A 27,710-nucleotide genomic window follows, 5' to 3' on the forward strand; every position below is an offset into this window, starting at 1 on the left:
ACCTTCCACACAACCCCACCAACGCCACCCTCGACACCTTCATCGAGGTGAGACAGAGAAGAACCTTCCACACAACACCACTAACACCACTCTTATCACCTTCATCGAGGTGAGACAGAGAAGAACCTTCCACACAACACCACTAACACCACTCTTATCACCTTCATCGAGGTGAGACAGAGAAGAACCTTCCACACAACACCACTAACACCACTCTTATCACCTTCATCGAGGTGAGACAGAGAAGAACCTTCCACACAACACCACTAACACCACTCTTATCACCTTCATCGAGGTGAGACAGAGAAGAACCTTCCACACAACACCACTAACACCACTCTTATCACCTTCATCGAGGTGAGACAGAGAAGAACCTTCCACACAACACCACTAACACCACTCTTATCACCTTCATCGAGGTGAGACAGAGAAGAACCTTCCACACAACATCACTAACACCACTCTTATCACCTTCATCGGGGTGAGACAGAGAAGAACCTTCCACACAACACCACTAACACCACTCTTATCACCTTCATCGAGGTGAGACAGAGAAGAACCTTCCACACAACACCACTAACACCACTCTTATCACCTTCATCGAGGTGAGACAGAGAAGAACCTTCCACACAACACCACTAACACCACCCTCGACACCTTCATCGAGGTGAGACAGAGAAGAACCTTCCACACAACACCACTAACACCACTAACACCACTCTTATCACCTTCATCGAGGTGAGACAGAGAAGAACCTTCCACACAACACCACTAACACCACTCTTATCACCTTCATCGAGGTGAGACAGAGAAGAACCTTCCACACAACACCACTAACACCACTCTTATCACCTTCATCGAGGTGAGACAGAGAAGAACCTTCCACACAACACCACTAACACCACTCTTATCACCTTCATCGGGTGAGACAGAGAAGAACCTTCCACACAACACACTAACACCACTCTTATCACCTTCATCGGGGTGAGACAGAGAAGAACCTTCCACACAACACCACTAACACCACTCTTATCACCTTCATCGAGGTGAGACAGAGAAGAACCTTCCACACAACACCACTAACACCACTCTTATCACCTTCATCGGGGTGAGACAGAGAAGAACCTTCCACACAACACCACTAACACCACCCTCGACACCTTCATCGAGGTGAGACAGAGAAGAACCTTCCACACAACACCACTAACACCACTCTTATCACCTTCATCGGGGTGAGACAGAGAAGAACCTTCCACACAACACCACTAACACCACTCTTATCACCTTCATCGAGGTGAGACAGAGAAGAACCTTCCACACAACACCACTAACACCACTCTTATCACCTTCATCGAGGTGAGACAGAGAAGAACCTTCCACACAACACCACTAACACCACTCTTATCACCTTCATCGAGGTGAGACAGAGAAGAACCTTCCACACAACATCACTAACACCACTCTTATCACCTTCATCGGGGTGAGACAGAGAAGAACCTTCCACACAACACCACTAACACCACTCTTATCACCTTCATCGGGGTGAGACAGAGAAGAACCTTCCACACAACACCACTAACACCACTCTTATCACCTTCATCGAGGTGAGACAGAGAAGAACCTTCCACACAACACCACTAACACCACTCTTATCACCTTCATCGGGGTGAGACAGAGAAGAACCTTCCACACAACACCACTAACACCACTCTTATCACCTTCATCGAGGTGAGACAGAGAAGAACCTTCCACACAACACCACTAACACCACTCTTATCACCTTCATCGAGGTGAGACAGAGAAGAACCTTCCACACAACACCACTAACACCACTCTTATCACCTTCATCGGGGTGAGACAGAGAAGAACCTTCCACACAACACCACTAACACCACTCTTATCACCTTCATCGGGGTGAGACAGAGAAGAACCTTCCACACAACACCACTAACACCACTCTTATCACCTTCATCGGGGTGAGACAGAGAAGAACCTTCCACACAACACCACTAACACCACTCTTATCACCTTCATCGAGATGAGACCGAGAGGAATCTTCCACACAACACCACTAACACCACTCTTATCACCTTCATCGAGGTGAGACAGAGAAGAACCTTCCACACAACACCACTAACACCACTCTTATCACCTTCATCGAGGTGAGACAGAGAAGAACCTTCCACACAACACCACTAACACCACTCTTATCACCTTCATCGGGGTGAGACAGAGAAGAACCTTCCACACAACACCACTAACACCACTCTTATCACCTTCTTCCAGATGAGACCGAGAGGAATCTTCCAGACTGTTCTGGCTCTCGGTCGTCTAATCCTGCTGAGTTAGAAGTGGTACCTAGGTAACTGATCTAAAATCAGATTACTCCTCCGGGTTCACACTGCACGTTCTTAGCCCTGGGCTAAGCTTCATGAATATTCATGTTAGGTGAAAATGGAAATGTCACAATGAATGGAATTTGATGACAATTAATATTTAAATTGGGTGACAATCTGTGATTGGCTAACCCTGAAAACTTGTTTCTAAGAACAGTGTGTGAGCCTCTCAGGGAAAACCCAGAACTGATGGTAGATCAGCATCTAGGGAAAACTTAATCCTACTCAGTCTGATTGGTATTACCACTGTAACTAGCTGTGTCATGTGACCGGGTGGTTACCAAATCAATCTAACTGGTATTACAACTGTCATTGTCAAACCTCCGACTCATGAATGGTTTTAATGAAGTTACCTCTCCCTATTCCAGGACCTGAAGCAGTATGGTGCAACAACAGTGGTGCGGGTGTGTGAGGTCACCTACGACAAGACACCTCTGGAGAAGGATGGCATCACAGTCATGGTGCGCAAAGATACACACACACACACACACACACACACACACACATCGGATCCCTCTTCTCTACACTCTCTCACTAGGGTTCTATTCACTAGGAACCAAACGGAAGCAAAACAGGCTGAAACGAAGGGGGTCCTACCTGAACTTGTCCAGTGAGAAAAGCTTTTTTTCATTTTTCTGTTGCAAGACGTTTTGCTACGGTGTCAAAAGTTCTGGTACGCTGTGCATTAATGAATACGACCCTGGTGGTGTTCAGTAGGTACAAAATGAGGTGAAACGTGGCCTGCTACTGTCTGAACTGGCCCATTGAGACTAGTCTACTGCTACCTGAACTGGTCCATTGAGACTAGTCTACTGCTACTGTCTGAACTGGCCCATTGTGACTAGTCTACTGCTACTGTCTGAACTGGCCCATTGAGACTAGTCTACTGTTACCTGAACTGGTCCATTGAGACTAGTCTACTGCAACCTGAACTGGTCCATTGAGACTAGTCTACTGCTATCTGAACTGGTCCATTGAGACTAGTCTACTGCTGTCTGAACTGGTCCATTGAGACTAGTCTACTGCTATCTGAACTGGTCCATTGAGACTAGTCTACTGCTGTCTGAACTGGTCCATTGAGACTAGTCTACTGCTGTCTGAACTGGTCCATTGAGACTAGTCTACTGCTGTCTGAACTGGTCCATTGAGACTAGTCTACTGCTGTCTGAACTGGTCCATTGAGACTAGTCTACTGCTGTCTGAACTGGTCCATTGAGACTAGTCTACTGCTGTCTGAACTGGTCCATTGAGACTAGTCTACTGCTGTCTGAACTGGTCCATTGAGAAAAAAAAAATTATCCAGTATGTTCCTACTGACCCTGTTTCCTCTCTCTCTGCCATGTGGAGGATGTTATTCATGATCTCACCCTGCTGCACATGTGTTGGAGTAGAGGAAACACTACCTCCTGCCCCGAACACACACACACACACACACACACACACACACACACACACACACACACACACACACACACACACACACACACACACACACACACACACACACACACACACACACACACACACACACACACACACACACACACACACATCTAGCTCAGCGTCAGGGTTTACCTCATGGTTTACTCCTCTCTGTCTCCCAACATCCTCTCCTCTCACCTGGTCTTTCTTTTTCTTCACTCTCTCTCTCCTTTCTCTCTCTCCTTTCTCTCCCTCTGAGTTAATAATGTTGTTGAGAGCAGAGAGTGGGTACCCTCTCAGAGGAGGGGTAGCATCAGATGAGAAGAATGTAGGGATGTAGAGAATAGCTAGAGGCCCGGGTTACATAAGGCCCTTAACCACCCTCTGTCTGTTGTGTTATCAGAGTGACACGGTCACACAGAGTCCTCTCTCTTCTCTTCCCTGTGTGAGAGAGAGCCTTGTATCCTGGCTGACTGAGTCCCCTCTCTTCTCTTCCCTGTGTGAGAGAGATCCTTGTATCCTGGCTGACTGAGTCCTCTCTCTTCTCTTCCCTGTGTGAGAGAGAGCCTTGTATCCTGGCTGACTGAGTCCTCTCTCTTCTCTTCCCTGTGTGAGAGAGAGCCTTGTATCCTGGCTGACTGAGTCCTCTCTCTTCTCTTCCCTGTGTGAGAGAGATCCTTGTATCCTGGCTGACTGAGTCCTCTCTCTTCTCTTCCCTGTGTGAGCGAGATCTTTGTATCCTGGCTGACTCAGTCCTCTCTCTTCTCTTCCCTGTGTGAGAGAGAGCCTTGTATCCTGGCTGACTGAGTCCTCTCTCTTCTCTTCCCTGTGTGAGAGAGAGCCTTGTATCCTGGCTGACTGAGTCCTCTCTCTTCTCTTCCCTGTGTGAGAGAGAGCCTTGTAATCCTGGCTGACTGAGTCCTCTCTCTTCTCTTCCCTGTGTGAGAGAGATCCTTGTATCCTGGCTGACTGAGTCCTCTCTCTTCTCTTCCCTGTGTGAGAGAGAGCCTTGTAATCCTGGCTGACTGAGTCCTCTCTCTTCTCTTCCCTGTGTGAGAGAGATCCTTGTATCCTGGCTGACTGAGTCCTCTCTCTTCTCTTCCCTGTGTGAGAGAGAGCCTTGTATCCTGGCTGACTGAGTCCTCTCTCTTCTCTTCCCTGTGTGAGAGAGATCCTTGTATCCTGGCTGACTGAGTCCTCTCTCTTCTCTTCCCTGTGTGAGCGAGATCTTTGTATCCTGGCTGACTGGTCCGGCTCTGGTCAAAGGTAGTGCACTATGTAGGGAATAGGGTGCCATTTGGGACGTACCACTTGTACACTTGCTGACTGACTGGCTCAGTGCCTCCTCTTCAATAGGAACACAGCAGAGAGCAGAAGATTAGCCACCAGCTGAGAGAGACTGGCTGGCAGGTGAAACCCAGTTCCCTGTTCCCCTCCACATCTCCCTGAACTCCAGATGAAAACCGTGTTGTCTGTCTCATTGAGAACGCTGTGTAATGTGCTGTTCTGTCTGACATGGCTCGTGATGCTTTCATTGCTCAAAGAGGTTATTTATTGGCATTATATGGAGAAATGTTACTCCCTCAATCTCAATCACTTTAGTCTTACCAGTGTATCAGTAATGGTGGGGGTATAGGAGGCCATATATAACCAGTAATAACGGTGGTAAGTACCAGAGGTGTGTCCATCCACCTTGTGACTGACTTAACATAGACCATCCTCTGTAGCATGTGATAACGTTCAGCTGGCTGATATAAAGGGACTGTGGACTCATTCAGGAAGTGGCCCAAAATGGCACCCTATTGTGTCCATATAGTGCACTACTTTTGAGCAGAGCTGTGTGGGCCCTAATCATAAGTAGTGCACTGCACTATAAAGGGTGACAGATTTGAGACCTACACTCTGCCAAATGTCTCGCTGGTTGTCGTATGAGAGTCAAGTTGCAGAGGAAGAAGGATACCATGGTGACAAGGTCTGTTCTGGGGGTTCTGAGAAACAGCCCAAGACGTTCTTCGGGCCACAATTAGAACTCTGCCTCCTCCTCCTCCAAGTTCTTGTCTTTAGCTCTGGGCTGCGTTGGTTGGACTTGGAATGAGCTTCACGACATGAATAGCTTACTGTTGACATACCAGGCGGCTCTGTTCACCTCTTAGTAGATGTAAATGTTATTTTTAACCACATCCTCTCTACAGTCGAAGATTCTATTAGGGAGAGATTTACTCTCAAGGTTGTCACAACGGGTTCCTGTTGTGGGTTTTGCCTGTGTGTTACTGGTAGAATGGATCCTGTTGTGGGTTTTGCCTGTGTGTTACTGGTAGAATGGATCCTGTTGTGGGTTTTGCCTGTGTGTTACTGGTAGAATGGATCCTGTTGTGGGTTTTGCCTGTGTGTTACTGGTAGAATGGATCCTGTTGTGGGTTTTGCCTGTGTGTTACTGGTAGAATGGATCCTGTTGTGGGTTTTGCCTGTGTGTTACTGGTAGAATGGATCCTGTTGTGGGTTTTGCCTGTGTGTTACCGGTAGAATGGGTCCTGTTGTGTGTTATTGGTAGACTGGATCCTGTTGTGTGTTACTGGTAGACTGGATCCTGTTGTGTGTTACTGGTAGACTGGATCCTGTTGTGTGTTACTGGTAGACTGGATCCTGTTGTGTGTTACTGGTAGACTGGATCCTGTTGTGTGTTACTGGTAGACTGGATCCTGTTGTGTGTTACTGGTAGACTGGATCCTGTTGTGTGTTACTGGTAGACTGGATCCTGTTGTGTGTTACTGGTAGACTGGATCCTGTTGTGTGTTACTGGTAGACTGGGTCCTGTTGTGTGTTACTGGTAGACTGGGTCCTGTTGTGTGTTACTGGTAGACTGGGTCCTGTTGTGTGTTACTGGTAGACTGGGTCCTGTTGTGTGTTACTGGTAGACTGGGTCCTGTTGTGTGTGTTACTGGTAGAATGGGTCCTGTTGTGTGTTACTGGTAGAATGGGTCCTGTTGTGTGTTTTGCCTGTGTGTCTAAAATGGCGCCCTAATATCCTATATGTTGCATTACTTTGTACCATTTTTTTCCCATAGCAAAAAATGTAAACCCGAAGCAGACCAAACTCGTTGATCCTTTAACTTGCTGGATGTTGTGGCTGTAGTTTGAAAAGCCATGTGACCCTGGATGACGACATAATGATGTTTCCAACATTATGGCTGTTTTCCCCAAAACGTTACAGCCGCTTGATGTTTTGTTTCCTTGTCACGATACTAATGAGTATCACAATACTGGTATGGTCCCGACCCCTGGTATGGTCCCCCCCTGACCCCTGGTATGGTCCCGACCCCCCGGTATGGTCCCGACCCCGGTATGGTCCCGACCCCGGTATGGGTCCCGACCCCCGGTATGGGTCCCGACCCCCGGCATGGGTCCCGACCCCCGGTATGGTCCCGACCCCTGGTATGGGTCCGACCCTGGGTTCTGGGCCCTATGACCCGTTTGGGACGCAGCCTGCAGTGTCCATGTGGAACGACCCTTAACCCCAGGATAGAGTTGGTTCACAGCCACCACACCTGTTGTTCCCTCACTGGAGATGATCAGAAGAAAACAGCAGCAGGAAACGCTGACTGGCGCTGACAAGACATCCTCTTGTTCATCCTGTAATATCAGTCCTTCAGATCACTTTCTTGTTTTGTTTTTTGAGAAAGTCCCAGTTGCACCCTTCTATTCATGGCAGTGTGAAATAGTGATGTCATCATAACATCTTTCCCAGCCAGGCCTGTGATCAGCTGAGCCCCCAAGGGCTTTTGACGGGAGTTGTTGTCTTGGTAACGCATTGTCGTCAAACACACAAGATGTTTGTCCCTGGGAGCAGGTATTGTGTTGTTGGAAGTCCCACTCCACTAGAAGATAAGAGATGTATCTCTGTGTGTGTTATTTTTTACAGGTAACCTTTTATTTAACTAGGCAAGCCAGTTAAGAACAAATTCTTATTTACAATGACGGCCAAACCCGGACGACGCTGGGCCAATTGTGCGCCACCTTATGGGACCCTATGGGTCTCTAGTGTGACTGATCCCTCCTAGACACCCATGGTTTCTGCTTTAAGCCTTCATCTGTCCAATGGAGAAGTCAAACAGCTGGTTTGAGCATCCTTGATGCTGTATGGTGCATTAGGTCTACATCTGACCAGGTGATAGATATCTTAGTTAATCTACCATCGTTGTCTAGTCAATGAAAGAGTGTTTGTCATTATAGGGGATGGTAGCCCAACATGGCCAGAAAAATACATAGTATCCAACCGACTGATTTAATGTACACTAGCCAAACCAATTAAACGTTGAATTCAAACAGTTCCCCACAGTTCACTCCGTGAAGAAGAGGTGACCACACATCTGTTCTCTGTTGTGGTTCTGCAACAACTACAAACAAACCCCTGATAGTGTTGTCTGTGTTGACAGAAGGCTTTCCTGATGCTGTGGGTGCTGATGGAACATGTTACGTGTCCCAAATGGCACCCTATTGCCTACATTGTGTACTACTTGAGCCCTATTGTAGTGCACTATATAGGGAATTAGGGTACCATTTGAGATGAATCTAAATCAAATCAAATGTATTTATATAGCCCTTCGTACATCAGCTGATATCTCAAAGTGCTGTACAGAAACCCAGCCTAAAACCCCAAACGGCAAGCAATGCAGGTGTAGAAGCACGGTGGCTAGGAAAAACTCCCTAGAAAGGCCAAAACCTAGGAAGAAACCTAGAGAGGAACCAGGTTATGTGGGGTGGCCAGTCCTCTTCTGGCTGTGTCTGGTGGAGATTATAACAGAACATGGCCAAGATGTTCAAATGTTCATAAATGACCAGCATGGTCGAATAATAATAAGGCAGAACAGTTGAAACTGGAGCAGCAGCACGGTCAGGTGGACTGGGGACAGCAAGGAGTCATCATGTCAGGTAGTCCTGGAGCACGGTCCTAGGGCTCAGGTCCTCCGAGAGAGAGAAAGAAAGAGAGAAGGAGAGAATTAGAGAACGCACACTTAGATTCACACAGGACACCGAATAGGACAGGAGAAGTACTCCAGATATAACAAACTGACCCTAGCCCCCCGACACATAAACTACTGTAGCATAAATACTGGAGGCTGAGACAGGAGGGGTCAGGAGACACTGTGGCCCCATCCGAGGACACCCCCAGACAGGGCCAAACAGGAAGGATATAACTCCACCCACTTTGCCGAAGCACAGCCCCCACACCACTACCACGCCCTCCGATACCACCAGTCACTGACTGAATGTTCCCACTGTTTGGATGGGAGGTGCTTGTTGAGATGGCAGGAACAGTGAATAGTGTAGGAAGGACACAGTGTGTTGTCTGTGGGGACAGTTGGTTCATGTTGTGAGTCATGCTTAGATGACTGAGGTTGGTACACTCTGCGTTCCTCTCTGTTACCTGGGTACAGATGTCTCATTACACAGTGTGTTGTCTGTGGGGACAGTTGGTTCATGTTGTGAGTCATGCTTAGATGACTGAGGTTGGTACACTCTGCGTTCCTCCCTGTTACGTGGGTACAGATGTCTCATTTCAGTGTGTAGCGGCTTGGAACCAGTTGTTTCAGACTTGCAGCGCTTCACAAACTCTTTTAAAAACATTCACCCTCCGTAGGGGATTCTGCTTTGTCTGGTTCCTCAGTTTGAAGTAGATAAGGGTGCAGTGTTGAGCTGCTTTGTCTCGTAACAATGGGCTCCCTCAGAGTGCCAATGCTAATCAGCTGTTTCTGTCAGAGAGACAGAACTGTACTGTTTATGATGTGTGATGCCGAAGACCATATTCCCACATTGTGTGGACAATTACATTGTTTTCTAATGTGAATGTATTTGTATGTTTTCCAGGACTGGGCCTTTGATGACGGTGCCCCTCCTCCCACTAAGATCGTAGATGATTGGCTGAACCTGCTGAAGACTAAGTTCCGTGAGGACCCTGGCTGCTGCGTGGCGGTGCACTGTGTTGCCGGGCTGGGACGGTACGGAGCATTAATACTCTTCTGTTTTAGGATTCTGATTGGGTGAGACAGTTGAACCAAGATCACAAGGCTGCAGTGTCACCCACCCACTGTGACGGCCACTGTCCCAGCAGCCACCAGTCTCTCCCCTTCTCCTACAGCCTGACCAGGGCCCTCTCTCAGCATGCACACAGAACCAAGCCAAAGTCAACTGTTAGCCAAGGGCCACTCCTTCACAACTAATCCACCGTTTATTATTCAAAGCACAGAGGTTGAGTTCTGAAAAACGTTGAAGCAGCATTTATTTCTATTGTGTGTCTAAGTATTTCCTCTCAGATTGGATCTCTACTAGTTAGCTCACCAGAACTCTGGTCAAAAGTAGTGCACTATATAGGGAATAGGGTGCCATTTGGGATGTAGCCAGTTGTCTTGTGAAATGTCAGTTAGCTGTATTCTGGTTGGCCATGCCCAGACTTGTAATGTATGTTCTGTAGTTGAGCCTCTGGACTCCTGTTGGCATGCCGTACATTAGTTCTTATGGTTGGCCATGCCGTACATTAGTTCTTACGGTTGGCCATGCCGTACATTAGTTCGTACGGTTGGCCATGCCGTACATTAGTTTGTACGGTTGGCCATGCCGTACATTAGTTTGTACGGTTGGCCATGCCGTACATTAGTTAGTACGGTTGGCCATGCCGTACATTAGTTCGTACGGTTGGCCATGCCGTACATTAGTTCGTACGGTTGGCCATGCCGTACATTAGTTCGTACGGTTGGCCATGCCGTACATTAGTTCTTATGGTTGGCCATGCCGTACATTAGTTCTTATGGTTGGCCATGCCGTACATTAGTTCTTACTGTTGGCCATGCCGTACATTAGTTCTTATGGTTGGCCGTGCCGTACATTAGTTCTTACTGTTGGCCATGCCGTACATTAGTTCTTATGGTTGGCCATGCCGTACATTAGTTCTTATGGTTGGCCGTGCCGTACATTAGTTCTTACTGTTGGCCATGCCGTACATTAGTTCTTATTGTTGGCCATGCCATACATTACCATACATTAGTTCTTATGGTTGGCCATGCCGTACATTAGTTCTTATGGTTGGCCGTGCCGTACATTAGTTCTTACTGTTGGCCGTGCCGTACATTAGTTCTTACTGTTGGCCATGCCGTACATTACCATACATTAGTTCTTACTGTTGGCCATGCCATACATTACCATACATTAGTTCTTACGGTTGGCCATGCCGTACATTACCATACATTAGTTCTTATGGTTGGCATGCCGTACATTAGTTCTTATGGTTGGCCATGCCGTACATTAGTTCTTATGGTTGGCCATGCCGTACATTACCATACATTAGTTCTTATGGTTGGCCATGCCGTACATTAGTTCTTATGGTTGGCCATGCCGTACATTAGTTCTTATGGTTGGCCATGCCGTACATTAGTTCTTATGGTTGGCCATGCCGTACATTAGTTCTTATGGTTGGCCGTGCCGTACATTAGTTCTTACGGTTGGCCATGCCGTACATTAGTTCTTACTGTTGGCCATGCCATACATTACCATACATTAGTTCTTACTGTTGGCCATGCCATACATTACCATACATTAGTTCTTACTGTTGGCCATGCCATACATTACCATACATTAGTTCTTACGGTTGGCCATGCCGTACATTACCATACATTAGTTCTTATGGTTGGCATGCCGTACATTAGTTCTTATGGTTGGCCATGCCGTACATTAGTTCTTATGGTTGGCCATGCCGTACATTAGTTCTTATGGTTGGCCATGCCGTAAATTACCATACATTAGTTCTTATGGTTGGCCATGCCGTACATTAGTTCTTATGGTTGGCCATGCCGTACATTAGTTCTTATGGTTGGCCATGCCGTACATTAGTTCTTATGGTTGGCCATGCCGTACATTAGTTCTTATGGTTGGCCATGCCGTACATTAGTTCTTATGGTTGGCCATGCCGTACATTAGTTCTTATGGTTGGCCATGCCGTACATTAGTTCTTACGGTTGGCCATGCCATACACATTAGTTCTTACGGTTGGCCATGCCGTACATTAGTTCTTACGGTTGGCCATGCCGTACATTAGTTCTTACGGTTGGCCATGCCGTACATTAGTTCTTACGGTTGGCCATGCCGTACATTAGTTCTTACGGTTGGCCATGCCAACCAACATAACAGAGGAGTTGACTAAATAGAAGCACAAACTGATCTGGTTACCAGGCTCATTTTAGCCCTGTCCTGTCTGGTGTTCCTTCAGGTGTCCTCTATGGCAGAGGAGAGACAACGAGTCACATCTGTACTGATGGAGTATATTATCTAGTAGAGGAGAAGATGTCTCAAATGGTACCCTATTCTATACATCGTGCACTACTTTTGACCAGAGCCCTGTGGGCAATAGGGAGCCATTAAACCAGGTTAAACCAGGCCTTTGGTACTAATAATGGTTGAGCTCATTGGTAGGAAGCTGAAGGAGCCCCTGTTCCCCTCCCCTCTCTGGGTAAGCTGAAGGAGCCCCCCCAGCCCCCTGGCCTCCCCAGGCTCTTCCCTCCCCTCCTGTGTTAGCTGAAGGAGCCCCCCCAGCCACCTGGCCTCCCCAGGCTCTTCTCTCCCCTCCTGTGTTAGCTGAAGGAGCCACCCAGGCCCCTGGCCTCCCCAGGCTCTTCCCTCCCCTCCTGTGTTAGCTGAAGGAGCCACCCAGCCCCCTGGCCTCCCCAGGCTCTTCCCTCCCCTCCTGTGTTAGCTGAAGGAGCTCTTCCCTCCCCTCCTGTGTTAGCTGAAGGAGCCTCCCAGCCCCCTGACCTCCCCAGGCTCTTCCCTCCCCTCCTGTGTTAGCTGAAGGAGCCACCCAGCCCCCTGACCTCCCCAGGCTCTTCCCTCCCCTCCTGTGTTAGCTGAAGGAGCCACCCAGCCCCCTGGCCTCCCCAGGCCCTTCTCTCCCCTCCTGTGTTAGCTGAAGGAGCCACCCAGCCCCCTGGCCTCCCCAGGCTCTTCCCTCCCCTCCTGTGTTAGCTGAAGGAGCCACCCAGCCCCCTGACCTCCCCAGGCTCTTCCCTCCCCTCCTGTGTTAGCTGAAGGAGCTCCCCGGCCTCCCCTCCTGTGTTAGCTGAAGGAGCTCCCCGGCCTCCCCTCCCTGGGTTGGTGAAGCACCGTCTATCTCTGACGTACTGGAGACCTCCTCTGGGACTCGTCTGTGGTTTTTGACAGGGCGCCAATGTTTACTTTACTCTGAACTGTTGGTTGTCCTGTTAATCAGCTGGGGAGTCTTTGGCTTTCAGCTGGTAACCTCTGCAACATCTAAGTGGTCTGGGGGCTGATATGGCTGGACAGGGTAGAGTTAGATGAATATGTTTGAATGTCTCCTGTCCATGCAGGCAGGCACCTCATCTGTTTCACTGATTCCTAGAAGTCCCGTGTTTGTGTTAGTGGTGTTATGCTCTTCAGCTCTCTATTTCCACACTGACTTACCGTAACCACAGTAACAACCCATATAAGGCTAGAAAAGGGGAAAGTGGGCTACAGCTTTTCCTAATGATTTGTTACCTGTAAATATTAGTGGCCAAATACAGCACAACTAGTTCCATCTCTCAACGTGCAGCAGGGCTTTGCTCTGTCCAAACCAGAATGAACTCCATTCCCTGGGAACTGGCTGTGTTGTGACAACATGGAGAGAGAGACGTTGCTGGGGGCATAACAGGAAGGATACTAATGGATGTCTTTTAATTCCCCGTCTTAATATGTGAATGCTGTTTCTAACGTCCCAAATGGTGCTATATTCCCTATTAAGTACACTACTTTTGACCAGGGCCCATAAGGTTCTGACTGTGTCTTTAAGTCCCAGTATTAACAGCAGTCTAACTGTGTCTAAGTCCCAGTATTAGTTCCAGTATTAACAGCAGTCTGACTGTGTCTTTAAGTCCCAGTATTAGTCCCAGTATTAACAGCAGTCTGACTGTGTCTTTAAGTCCCAGTATTAGTTCCAGTATTAACAGCAGTCTAACTGTGTCTAAGTCCCAGTATTAACAGCAGTCTAACTGTGTCTAAGTCCCAGTATTAACAGCAGTCTGACTGTGTCTTTAAGTCCCAGTATTAGTTCCAGTATTAACAGCAGTCTGACTGTGTCTTTAAGTCCCAGTATTAGTCCCAGTATTAACAGCAGTCTGACTGTGTCTTTAAGTCCCAGTATTAGTAGCAGTCTGACTGTGTCTTTAAGTCCCAGTATTAGCAGCAGTCTGACTGTGTCTTTAAGTCCCAGTATTAGCAGCAGTCTGACTGTGTCTTTAAGTCCCAGTATTAGCAGCAGTCTGACTGTGTCTTTAAGTCCCAGTATTAACAGCAGTCTGACTGTGTCTTTAAGTCCCAGTATTAGTAGCAGTCTGACTGTGTCTTTAAGTCCCAGTATTAGTCCCAGTATTAGTAGCAGTCTGACTGTGTCTTTAAGTCCCAGTATTAGTCCCAGTATTAGTAGCAGTCTGACTGTGTCTTTAAGTCCCAGTATTAGCAGCAGTCTGACTGTGTCTAAGTCCCAGTATTAGTCCCAGTATTAACAGCAGTCTGACTGTGTCTTTAAGTCCCAGTATTAGTCCCAGTATTAGTAGCAGTCTGACTGTGTCTTTAAGTCCCAGTATTAGTCCCAGTATTAGTAGCAGTCTGACTGTGTCTTTAAGTCCCAGTATTAGTCCCAGTATTAGTAGCAGTCTGACTGTGTCTTTAAGTCCCAGTATTAGTCCCAGTATTAGCAGCAGTCTGACTGTGTCTATAAGTCCCAGTATTAGTCCCAGTATTAGTAGCAGTCTGACTGTGTCTTTAAGTCCCAGTATTAGTCCCAGTATTAGTAGCAGTCTGACTGTGTCTTTAAGTCCCAGTATTAGTCCCAGTATTAGCAGCAGTCTGACTGTGTCTATAAGTCCCAGTATTAGTCCCAGTATTAGCAGCAGTCTGACTGTGTCTTTAAGTCCCAGTATTAACAGCAGTCTGACTGTGTCTTTAAGTCCCAGTATTAGTAGCAGCATGTAAAGGCTGTTTCTTTGTTTAAGTCCCAGTTCTCCCTCCAGGGCTCCTGTGCTGGTGGCTCTGGCTCTGATCGAGGGCGGGATGAAGTATGAGGAGGCAGTTCAGTTCATCAGGCAGTATGTACACCACACCTCTAGATTCAGTTCAGTTCATCAGGCAGTGTCTTTAGATTCAGTTCATCAGGCAGTATGTACACCTCACCTCTAGATTCAGTTCAGTTCATCAGGCAGTATGTACATCTCACCTCTAGATTCAGTTCATCAGGCAGTATGTACACCTCACCTCTAGATTCAGTTCATCAGGCAGTATGTACACCTCACCTCTAGATTCAGTTCAGTTCATCAGGCAGTATGTACACCTCACCTCCAGATTCAGTTCAGTTCATCAGGCAGTATGTACATCTCACCTCTAGATTCAGTTCAGTTCATCAGGCAGTATGTACACCTCACCTCTAGATTCAGTTCATCAGGCAGTATGTACACCTCACCTCCAGATTCAGTTCATCAGGCAGTATTTACACCTCACCTCTAGATTCAGTTCAGTTCATCAGGCAGTATGTACACCTCACCTCTAGATTCAGTTCAGTTTATCAGGCAGTATGTACACCTCACCTCTAGATTCAGTTCAGTTCATCAGGCAGTATGTACACCTCACCTCCAGATTCAGTTCATCAGGCAGTATGTACATCTCACCTCTAGATTCAGTTCATCAGGCAGTATGTACATCTCACCTCTAGATTCAGTTCAGTTCATCAGGCAGTATGTACATCTCACCTCTAGATTCAGTTCATCAGGCAGTATGTACATCTCACCTCTAGATTCAGTTCATCAGGCAGTATGTACATCTCACCTCTAGATTCAGTTCATCAGGCAGTATGTACATCTCACCTCTAGATTCAGTTCAGTTCATCAGGCAGTATGTACATCTCACCTCTAGATTCAGTTCAGTTCATCAGGCAGTATGTACACCTCACCTCTAGATTCAGTTCAGTTCATCAGGCAGTATGTACATCTCACCTCTAGATTCAGTTCAGTTCATCAGGCAGTATGTACACCTCACCTCCAGATTCAGTTTATCAGGCAGTATGTACACCTCACCTCTAGATTCAGTTTATCAGGCAGTATGTACACCTCACCTCCAGATTCAGTTTATCAGGCAGTATGTACACCTCACCTCTAGATTCAGTTCAGTTCATCAGGCAGTATGTACATCTCACCTCTAGATTCAGTTCATCAGGCAGTATGTACACCTCACCTCCAGATTCAGTTTATCAGGCAGTATGTACACCTCACCTCTAGATTCAGTTCAGTTCATCAGGCAGTATGTACATCTCACCTCTAGATTCAGTTCATCAGGCAGTATGTACACCTCACCTCCAGATTCAGTTCATCAGGCAGTATGTACACCTCACCTCTAGATTCAGTTCATCAGGCAGTATGTACACCTCACCTCTAGATTCAGTTCATCAGGCAGTATGTACACCTCACCTCCAGATTCAGTTCATCAGGCAGTATGTACACCTCACCTCTAGATTCAGTTCAGTTTATCAGGCAGTATGTACACCTCACCTCTAGATTCAGTTCAGTTCATCAGGCAGTATGTACACCTCACCTCCAGATTCAGTTCAGTTAATCAGGCAGTATGTACACCTCACCTCTAGATTCAGTTCAGTTCATCAGGCAGTATGTACACCTCACCTCCAGATTCAGTTCATCAGGCAGTATGTACACCTCACCTCCAGATTCAGTTCATCAGGCAGTATGTACACCTCACCTCCAGATTCAGTTCATCAGGCAGTATGTACACCTCACCTCCAGATTCAGTTCATCAGGCAGTATGTACACCTCACCTCCAGATTCAGTTCATCAGGCAGTATGTACACCTCACCTCCAGATTCAGTTCATCAGGCAGTATGTACACCTCACCTCCAGATTCAGTTCAGTTCATCAGGCAGTATGTACATCTCACCTCCAGATTCAGTTCATCAGGCAGTATGTACACCTCACCTCTAGATTCAGTTCATCAGGCAGTATGTACATCTCACCTCTAGATTCAGTTCATCAGGCAGTATGTACATCTCACCTCTAGATTCAGTTCAGTTCATCAGGCAGTATGTACATCTCACCTCTAGATTCAGTTCAGTTTATCAGGCAGTATGTACACCTCACCTCTAGATTCAGTTCATCAGGCAGTATGTACATCTCACCTCTAGATTCAGTTCAGTTTATCAGGCAGTATGTACATCTCACCTCCAGATTCAGTTCAGTTCATCAGGCAGTATGTACACCTCACCTCTAGATTCAGTTCAGTTCATCAGGCAGTATGTACACCTCACCTCTAGATTCAGTTCAGTTCATCAGGCAGTATGTACATCTCACCTCTAGATTCAGTTCAGTTCATCAGGCAGTATGTACACCTCACCTCTAGATTCAGTTCAGTTCATCAGGCAGTATGTACATCTCACCTCCAGATTCAGTTCAGTTCATCAGGCAGTATGTACATCTCACCTCTAGATTCAGTTCATCAGGCAGTATGTACACCACACCTCCAGATTCAGTTCAGTTCATCAGGCAGTATGTACATCTCACCTCCAGATTCAGTTCAGTTCATCAGGCAGTATGTACACCTCACCTCTAGATTCAGTTCAGTTCATCAGGCAGTATGTACACCTCACCTCTAGATTCAGTTCAGTTCATCAGGCAGTATGTACATCTCACCTCTAGATTCAGTTCATCAGGCAGTATGTACACCTCACCTCTAGATTCAGTTCATCAGGCAGTATGTACATCTCACCTCTAGATTCAGTTCATCAGGCAGTATGTACACCTCACCTCCAGATTCAGTTCAGTTCATCAGGCAGTATGTACATCTCACCTCCAGATTCAGTTCAGTTCATCAGGCAGTATGTACATCTCACCTCTAGATTCAGTTCATCAGGCAGTATGTACACCTCACCTCTAGATTCAGTTCATCAGGCAGTATGTACACCTCACCTCCAGATTCAGTTCATCAGGCAGTATGTACACCTCACCTCTAGATTCAGTTCATCAGGCAGTATGTACATCTCACCTCTAGATTCAGTTCAGTTCATCAGGCAGTATGTACATCTCACCTCTAGATTCAGTTCATCAGGCAGTATGTACACCTCACCTCTAGATTCAGTTCAGTTTATCAGGCAGTATGTACACCTCACCTCTAGATTCAGTTCAGTTTATCAGGCAGTATGTACATCTCACCTCTAGATTCAGTTCATCAGGCAGTATGTACACCTCACCTCTAGATTCAGTTCAGTTCATCAGGCAGTATGTACATCTCACCTCTAGATTCAGTTCATCAGGCAGTATGTACATCTCACCTCTAGATTCAGTTCAGTTCATCAGGCAGTATGTACATCTCACCTCTAGATTCAGTTCATCAGGCAGTATGTACATCTCACCTCTAGATTCAGTTCAGTTTATCAGGCAGTATGTACATCTCACCTCTAGATTCAGTTCAGTTCATCAGGCAGTATGTACACCTCACCTCCAGATTCAGTTCAGTTCATCAGGCAGTATGTACACCTCACCTCCAGATTCAGTTCAGTTCATCAGGCAGTATGTACATCTCACCTCTAGATTCAGTTCATCAGGCAGTATGTACATCTCACCTCTAGATTCAGTTCAGTTCATCAGGCAGTATGTACACCTCACCTCTAGATTCAGTTCAGTTTATCAGGCAGTATGTACATCTCACCTCTAGATTCAGTTCATCAGGCAGTATGTACATCTCACCTCTAGATTCAGTTCAGTTCATCAGGCAGTAGGTACACCTCACCTCTAGATTCAGTTCAGTTCATCAGGCAGTATGTACACCTCACCTCTAGATTCAGTTCAGTTCATCAGGCAGTATGTACACCTCACCTCTAGATTCAGTTCAGTTCATCAGGCAGTATGTACACCTCACCTCTAGATTCAGTTCATCAGGCAGTATGTACACCTCACCTCTAGATTCAGTTCAGTTCATCAGGCAGTATGTACATCTCACCTCTAGATTCAGTTCATCAGGCAGTATGTACACCTCACCTCCAGATTCAGTTCATCAGGCAGTATGTACACCTCACCTCCAGATTCAGTTCATCAGGCAGTATGTACACCTCACCTCCAGATTCAGTTCAGTTTATCAGGCAGTATGTACACCTCACCTCCAGATTCAGTTCAGTTTATCAGGCAGTATGTACACCTCACCTCCAGATTCAGTTCATCAGGCAGTATGTACACCTCACCTCCAGATTCAGTTCATCAGGCAGTATGTACACCTCACCTCCAGATTCAGTTCAGTTCATCAGGCAGTATGTACACCTCACCTCTAGATTCAGTTCAGTTCATCAGGCAGTATGTACACCTCACCTCTAGATTCAGTTCAGTTCATCAGGCAGTATGTACACCTCACCTCTAGATTCAGTTCATCAGGCAGTATGTACACCTCACCTCTAGATTCAGTTCATCAGGCAGTATGTACATCTCACCTCTAGATTCAGTTCAGTTCATCAGGCAGTATGTACACCTCACCTCTAGATTCAGTTCAGTTCATCAGGCAGTATGTACACCTCACCTCTAGATTCAGTTCAGTTCATCAGGCAGTATGTACACCTCACCTCTAGATTCAGTTCATCAGGCAGTATGTACATCTCACCTCTAGATTCAGTTCATCAGGCAGTATGTACATCTCACCTCTAGATTCAGTTCATCAGGCAGTATGTACACCTCACCTCCAGATTCAGTTCAGTTCATCAGGCAGTATGTACATCTCACCTCTAGATTCAGTTCATCAGGCAGTATGTACATCTCACCTCTAGATTCAGTTCAGTTCATCAGGCAGTATGTACACCTCACCTCCAGATTCAGTTCATCAGGCAGTATGTACATCTCACCTCCAGATTCAGTTCATCAGGCAGTATGTGCACCTCACCTCCAGATTCAGTTCATCAGGCAGTATGTACACCTCACCTCTAGATTCAGTTCATCAGGCAGTATGTACACCTCACCTCTAGATTCAGTTCATCAGGCAGTATGTACACCTCACCTCCAGATTCAGTTCAGTTCATCAGGCAGTATGTACACCTCACCTCTAGATTCAGTTCAGTTCATCAGGCAGTATGTACACCTCACCTCTAGATTCAGTTCATCAGGCAGTATGTACACCTCACCTCCAGATTCAGTTCAGTTTATCAGGCAGTATGTACATCTCACCTCTAGATTCAGTTCATCAGGCAGTATGTACACCTCACCTCCAGATTCAGTTCATCAGGCAGTATGTACACCTCACCTCTAGATTCAGTTCATCAGGCAGTATGTACACCTCACCTCCAGATTCAGTTCAGTTCATCAGGCAGTATGTACATCTCACCTCCAGATTCAGTTCAGTTCATCAGGCAGTATGTACATCTCACCTCTAGATTCAGTTCATCAGGCAGTATGTACACCTCACCTCTAGATTCAGTTCATCAGGCAGTATGTACACCTCACCTCCAGATTCAGTTCATCATCAGGCAGTATGTACACCTCACCTCTAGATTCAGTTCATCAGGCAGTATGTACATCTCACCTCTAGATTCAGTTCAGTTCATCAGGCAGTATGTACATCTCACCTCTAGATTCAGTTCATCAGGCAGTATGTACACCTCACCTCTAGATTCAGTTCAGTTTATCAGGCAGTATGTACACCTCACCTCTAGATTCAGTTCAGTTTATCAGGCAGTATGTACATCTCACCTCTAGATTCAGTTCATCAGGCAGTATGTACACCTCACCTCTAGATTCAGTTCAGTTCATCAGGCAGTATGTACATCTCACCTCTAGATTCAGTTCATCAGGCAGTATGTACATCTCACCTCTAGATTCAGTTCAGTTCATCAGGCAGTATGTACATCTCACCTCTAGATTCAGTTCATCAGGCAGTATGTACATCTCACCTCTAGATTCAGTTCAGTTTATCAGGCAGTATGTACATCTCACCTCTAGATTCAGTTCAGTTCATCAGGCAGTATGTACACCTCACCTCCAGATTCAGTTCAGTTCATCAGGCAGTATGTACACCTCACCTCCAGATTCAGTTCAGTTCATCAGGCAGTATGTACATCTCACCTCTAGATTCAGTTCATCAGGCAGTATGTACATCTCACCTCTAGATTCAGTTCAGTTCATCAGGCAGTATGTACACCTCACCTCTAGATTCAGTTCAGTTTATCAGGCAGTATGTACATCTCACCTCTAGATTCAGTTCATCAGGCAGTATGTACATCTCACCTCTAGATTCAGTTCAGTTCATCAGGCAGTATGTACACCTCACCTCTAGATTCAGTTCAGTTCATCAGGCAGTATGTACACCTCACCTCTAGATTCAGTTCAGTTCATCAGGCAGTATGTACACCTCACCTCTAGATTCAGTTCAGTTCATCAGGCAGTATGTACACCTCACCTCTAGATTCAGTTCATCAGGCAGTATGTACACCTCACCTCTAGATTCAGTTCAGTTCATCAGGCAGTATGTACATCTCACCTCTAGATTCAGTTCAGTTTATCAGGCAGTATGTACACCTCACCTCCAGATTCAGTTCATCAGGCAGTATGTACACCTCACCTCCAGATTCAGTTCATCAGGCAGTATGTACACCTCACCTCCAGATTCAGTTCAGTTCATCAGGCAGTATGTACACCTCACCTCTAGATTCAGTTCAGTTCATCAGGCAGTATGTACACCTCACCTCTAGATTCAGTTCAGTTCATCAGGCAGTATGTACACCTCACCTCTAGATTCAGTTCATCAGGCAGTATGTACACCTCACCTCTAGATTCAGTTCATCAGGCAGTATGTACATCTCACCTCTAGATTCAGTTCATCAGGCAGTATGTACACCTCACCTCTAGATTCAGTTCAGTTCATCAGGCAGTATGTACACCTCACCTCTAGATTCAGTTCAGTTCATCAGGCAGTATGTACACCTCACCTCTAGATTCAGTTCATCAGGCAGTATGTACATCTCACCTCTAGATTCAGTTCATCAGGCAGTATGTACATCTCACCTCTAGATTCAGTTCATCAGGCAGTATGTACACCTCACCTCCAGATTCAGTTCAGTTCATCAGGCAGTATGTACATCTCACCTCTAGATTCAGTTCATCAGGCAGTATGTACATCTCACCTCTAGATTCAGTTCAGTTCATCAGGCAGTATGTACACCTCACCTCCAGATTCAGTTCATCAGGCAGTATGTACATCTCACCTCCAGATTCAGTTCATCAGGCAGTATGTACACCTCACCTCCAGATTCAGTTCATCAGGCAGTATGTACACCTCACCTCTAGATTCAGTTCATCAGGCAGTATGTACACCTCACCTCTAGATTCAGTTCATCAGGCAGTATGTACACCTCACCTCCAGATTCAGTTCAGTTCATCAGGCAGTATGTACACCTCACCTCTAGATTCAGTTCAGTTCATCAGGCAGTATGTACACCTCACCTCTAGATTCAGTTCATCAGGCAGTATGTACACCTCACCTCCAGATTCAGTTCAGTTTATCAGGCAGTATGTACATCTCACCTCTAGATTCAGTTCATCAGGCAGTATGTACACCTCACCTCCAGATTCAGTTCATCAGGCAGTATGTACACCTCACCTCTAGATTCAGTTCATCAGGCAGTATGTACACCTCACCTCTAGATTCAGTTCATCAGGCAGTATGTACACCTCACCTCCAGATTCAGTTCAGTTCATCAGGCAGTATGTACACCTCACCTCCAGATTCAGTTCATCAGGCAGTATGTACACCTCACCTCCAGATTCAGTTCAGTTCATCAGGCAGTATGTACATCTCACCTCCAGATTCAGTTCATCAGGCAGTATGTACACCTCACCTCTAGATTCAGTTCATCAGGCAGTATGTACACCTCACCTCCAGATTCAGTTCATCAGGCAGTATGTACACCTCACCTCTAGATTCAGTTCATCAGGCAGTATGTACACCTCACCTCCAGATTCAGTTCATCAGGCAGTATGTACACCTCACCTCTAGATTCAGTTCATCAGGCAGTATGTACACCTCACCTCCAGATTCAGTTCATCAGGCAGTATGTACACCTCACCTCCAGATTCAGTTCATCAGGCAGTATGTACACCACACCTCCAGATTCAGTTCAGTTCATCAGGCAGTATGTACACCTCACCTCTAGATTCAGTTCAGTTTATCAGGCAGTATGTACATCTCACCTCTAGATTCAGTTCAGTTCATCAGGCAGTATGTACACCACACCTCCAGATTCAGTTCAGTTCATCAGGCAGTATGTACATCTCACCTCTAGATTCAGTTCATCAGGCAGTATGTACACCTCACCTCCAGATTCAGTTCAGTTCATCAGGCAGTATGTACATCTCACCTCTAGATTCAGTTCATCAGGCAGTATGTACACCTCACCTCTAGATTCAGTTCAGTTCATCAGGCAGTATGTACATCTCACCTCTAGATTCAGTTCAGTTCATCAGGCAGTATGTACATCTCACCTCTAGATTCAGTTCAGTTCATCAGGCAGTATGTACACCTCACCTCTAGATTCAGTTCAGTTCATCAGGCAGTATGTACATCTCACCTCTAGATTCAGTTCAGTTCATCAGGCAGTATGTACATCTCACCTCTAGATTCAGTTCAGTTCATCAGGCAGTATGTACATCTCACCTCTAGATTCAGTTCAGTTTATCAGGCAGTATGTACATCTCACCTCTAGATTCAGTTCAGTTCATCAGGCAGTATGTACATCTCACCTCATCAGATTCAGTTCAGATTCAGTTCATCAGGCAGTATGTACATCTCACCTCTAGATTCAGTTCAGTTCATCAGGCAGTATGTACATCTCACCTCTAGATTCAGTTCATCAGGCAGTATGTACATCTCACCTCTAGATTCAGTTCAGTTCATCAGGCAGTATGTACATCTCACCTCCAGATTCAGTTCAGTTCATCAGGCAGTATGTACATCTCACCTCTAGATTCAGTTCATCAGGCAGTATGTACATCTCACCTCTAGATTCAGTTCAGTTCATCAGGCAGTATGTACATCTCACCTCTAGATTCAGTTCATCAGGCAGTATGTACACCTCACCTCTAGATTCAGTTCAGTTTATCAGGCAGTATGTACACCTCACCTCTAGATTCAGTTCAGTTTATCAGGCAGTATGTACATCTCACCTCTAAATTCAGTTCATCAGGCAGTATGTACACCTCACCTCCAGATTCAGTTCATCAGGCAGTATGTACACCTCACCTCTAGATTCAGTTCATCAGGCAGTATGTATTCTAGATTCAGTTCATCAGGCAGTATGTACACCTCACCTCCAGATTCAGTTCAGTTCATCAGGCAGTATGTACACCTCACCTCCAGATTCAGTTCATCAGGCAGTATGTACACCACACCTCCAGATTCAGTTCAGTTCATCAGGCAGTATGTACATCTCACCTCCAGATTCAGTTCATCAGGCAGTATGTACACCTCACCTCTAGATTCAGTTCATCAGGCAGTATGTACACCTCACCTCCAGATTCAGTTCATCAGGCAGTATGTACACCTCACCTCTAGATTCAGTTCATCAGGCAGTATGTACACCTCACCTCCAGATTCAGTTCGTCAGGCAGTATGTACACCTCACCTCCAGATTCAGTTCATCAGGCAGTATGTACACCACACCTCCAGATTCAGTTCAGTTCATCAGGCAGTATGTACATCTCACCTCTAGATTCAGTTCAGTTCATCAGGCAGTATGTACATCTCACCTCTAGATTCAGTTCAGTTCATCAGGCAGTATGTACATCTCACCTCTAGATTCAGTTCAGTTTATCAGGCAGTATGTACATCTCACCTCTAGATTCAGTTCAGTTCATCAGGCAGTATGTACATCTCACCTCCAGATTCAGTTCAGTTCATCAGGCAGTATGTACATCTCACCTCTAGATTCAGTTCATCAGGCAGTATGTACATCTCACCTCTAGATTCAGTTCAGTTCATCAGGCAGTATGTACATCTCACCTCTAGATTCAGTTCATCAGGCAGTATGTACATCTCACCTCTAGATTCAGTTCAGTTCATCAGGCAGTATGTACATCTCACCTCCAGATTCAGTTCAGTTCATCAGGCAGTATGTACATCTCACCTCTAGATTCAGTTCATCAGGCAGTATGTACATCTCACCTCTAGATTCAGTTCAGTTCATCAGGCAGTATGTACATCTCACCTCTAGATTCAGTTCATCAGGCAGTATGTACACCTCACCTCTAGATTCAGTTCAGTTTATCAGGCAGTATGTACACCTCACCTCTAGATTCAGTTCAGTTTATCAGGCAGTATGTACATCTCACCTCTAGATTCAGTTCATCAGGCAGTATGTACACCTCACCTCCAGATTCAGTTCATCAGGCAGTATGTACACCTCACCTCTAGATTCAGTTCATCAGGCAGTATGTACACCTCACCTCTAGATTCAGTTCATCAGGCAGTATGTACACCTCACCTCCAGATTCAGTTCAGTTCATCAGGCAGTATGTACACCTCACCTCCAAATTCAGTTCATCAGGCAGTATGTACACCACACCTCCAGATTCAGTTCAGTTCATCAGGCAGTATGTACATCTCACCTCCAGATTCAGTTCATCAGGCAGTATGTACACCTCACCTCTAGATTCAGTTCATCAGGCAGTATGTACACCTCACCTCCAGATTCAGTTCATCAGGCAGTATGTACACCTCACCTCTAGATTCAGTTCATCAGGCAGTATGTACACCTCACCTCCAGATTCAGTTCATCAGGCAGTATGTACACCTCACCTCCAGATTCAGTTCATCAGGCAGTATGTACACCACACCTCCAGATTCAGTTCAGTTCATCAGGCAGTATGTACACCTCACCTCTAGATTCAGTTCAGTTTATCAGGCAGTATGTACATCTCACCTCTAGATTCAGTTCAGTTCATCAGGCAGTATGTACACCACACCTCCAGATTCAGTTCAGTTCATCAGGCAGTATGTACATCTCACCTCTAGATTCAGTTCATCAGGCAGTATGTACACCTCACCTCCAGATTCAGTTCAGTTCATCAGGCAGTATGTACATCTCACCTCTAGATTCAGTTCATCAGGCAGTATGTACACCTCACCTCTAGATTCAGTTCAGTTCATCAGGCAGTATGTACATCTCACCTCTAGATTCAGTTCAGTTCATCAGGCAGTATGTACATCTCACCTCTAGATTCAGTTCAGTTCATCAGGCAGTATGTACACCTCACCTCTAGATTCAGTTCAGTTCATCAGGCAGTATGTACATCTCACCTCTAGATTCAGTTCAGTTCATCAGGCAGTATGTACATCTCACCTCTAGATTCAGTTCAGTTCATCAGGCAGTATGTACATCTCACCTCTAGATTCAGTTCAGTTTATCAGGCAGTATGTACATCTCACCTCTAGATTCAGTTCAGTTCATCAGGCAGTATGTACATCTCACCTCCAGATTCAGTTCAGTTCATCAGGCAGTATGTACATCTCACCTCTAGATTCAGTTCATCAGGCAGTATGTACATCTCACCTCTAGATTCAGTTCATCAGGCAGTATGTACATCTCACCTCTAGATTCAGTTCAGTTCATCAGGCAGTATGTACATCTCACCTCTAGATTCAGTTCATCAGGCAGTATGTACATCTCACCTCCAGATTCAGTTCAGTTCATCAGGCAGTATGTACATCTCACCTCTAGATTCAGTTCATCAGGCAGTATGTACATCTCACCTCTAGATTCAGTTCAGTTCATCAGGCAGTATGTACATCTCACCTCTAGATTCAGTTCATCAGGCAGTATGTACACCTCACCTCTAGATTCAGTTCAGTTTATCAGGCAGTATGTACACCTCACCTCTAGATTCAGTTCAGTTTATCAGGCAGTATGTACATCTCACCTCTAGATTCAGTTCATCAGGCAGTATGTACACCTCACCTCCAGATTCAGTTCATCAGGCAGTATGTACACCTCACCTCTAGATTCAGTTCATCAGGCAGTATGTACACCTCACCTCTAGATTCAGTTCATCAGGCAGTATGTACACCTCACCTCCAGATTCAGTTCAGTTCATCAGGCAGTATGTACACCTCACCTCCAGATTCAGTTCATCAGGCAGTATGTACACCACACCTCCAGATTCAGTTCAGTTCATCAGGCAGTATGTACATCTCACCTCCAGATTCAGTTCATCAGGCAGTATGTACACCTCACCTCTAGATTCAGTTCATCAGGCAGTATGTACACCTCACCTCCAGATTCAGTTCATCAGGCAGTATGTACACCTCACCTCTAGATTCAGTTCATCAGGCAGTATGTACACCTCACCTCCAGATTCAGTTCATCAGGCAGTATGTACACCTCACCTCCAGATTCAGTTCATCAGGCAGTATGTACACCACACCTCCAGATTCAGTTCAGTTCATCAGGCAGTATGTACACCTCACCTCTAGATTCAGTTCAGTTTATCAGGCAGTATGTACATCTCACCTCTAGATTCAGTTCAGTTCATCAGGCAGTATGTACACCACACCTCCAGATTCAGTTCAGTTCATCAGGCAGTATGTACATCTCACCTCTAGATTCAGTTCATCAGGCAGTATGTACACCTCACCTCCAGATTCAGTTCAGTTCATCAGGCAGTATGTACATCTCACCTCTAGATTCAGTTCATCAGGCAGTATGTACACCTCACCTCTAGATTCAGTTCAGTTCATCAGGCAGTATGTACATCTCACCTCTAGATTCAGTTCAGTTCATCAGGCAGTATGTACATCTCACCTCTAGATTCAGTTCAGTTCATCAGGCAGTAT

The 27,710-nt window shown here is 46.0% G+C and overlaps 1 protein-coding gene across 2 annotated transcripts in view; it reads left to right on the plus strand.

Moving 5' to 3' along the window:
* The window catches only part of LOC124024520 (protein tyrosine phosphatase type IVA 3-like), a 90,194-nt gene that overhangs the window by 40,122 nt on the left and 22,362 nt on the right, over positions 1 to 27,710 (plus strand). For both annotated transcript variants that reach the window (XM_046338443.1, XM_046338442.1), the window contains exons 3-5: positions 2,765 to 2,857; positions 9,684 to 9,814; positions 14,870 to 14,944. In XM_046338443.1, the coding sequence (XP_046194399.1) occupies positions 2,765 to 2,857; positions 9,684 to 9,814; positions 14,870 to 14,944 (299 nt within the window). The remainder of the gene's footprint in view (positions 1 to 2,764; positions 2,858 to 9,683; positions 9,815 to 14,869; positions 14,945 to 27,710) is intronic.

This window comes from Oncorhynchus gorbuscha, unplaced genomic scaffold (assembly GCF_021184085.1).
Source record: "Oncorhynchus gorbuscha isolate QuinsamMale2020 ecotype Even-year unplaced genomic scaffold, OgorEven_v1.0 Un_scaffold_1907, whole genome shotgun sequence".
Taxonomy (NCBI): domain Eukaryota; kingdom Metazoa; phylum Chordata; class Actinopteri; order Salmoniformes; family Salmonidae; genus Oncorhynchus; species Oncorhynchus gorbuscha.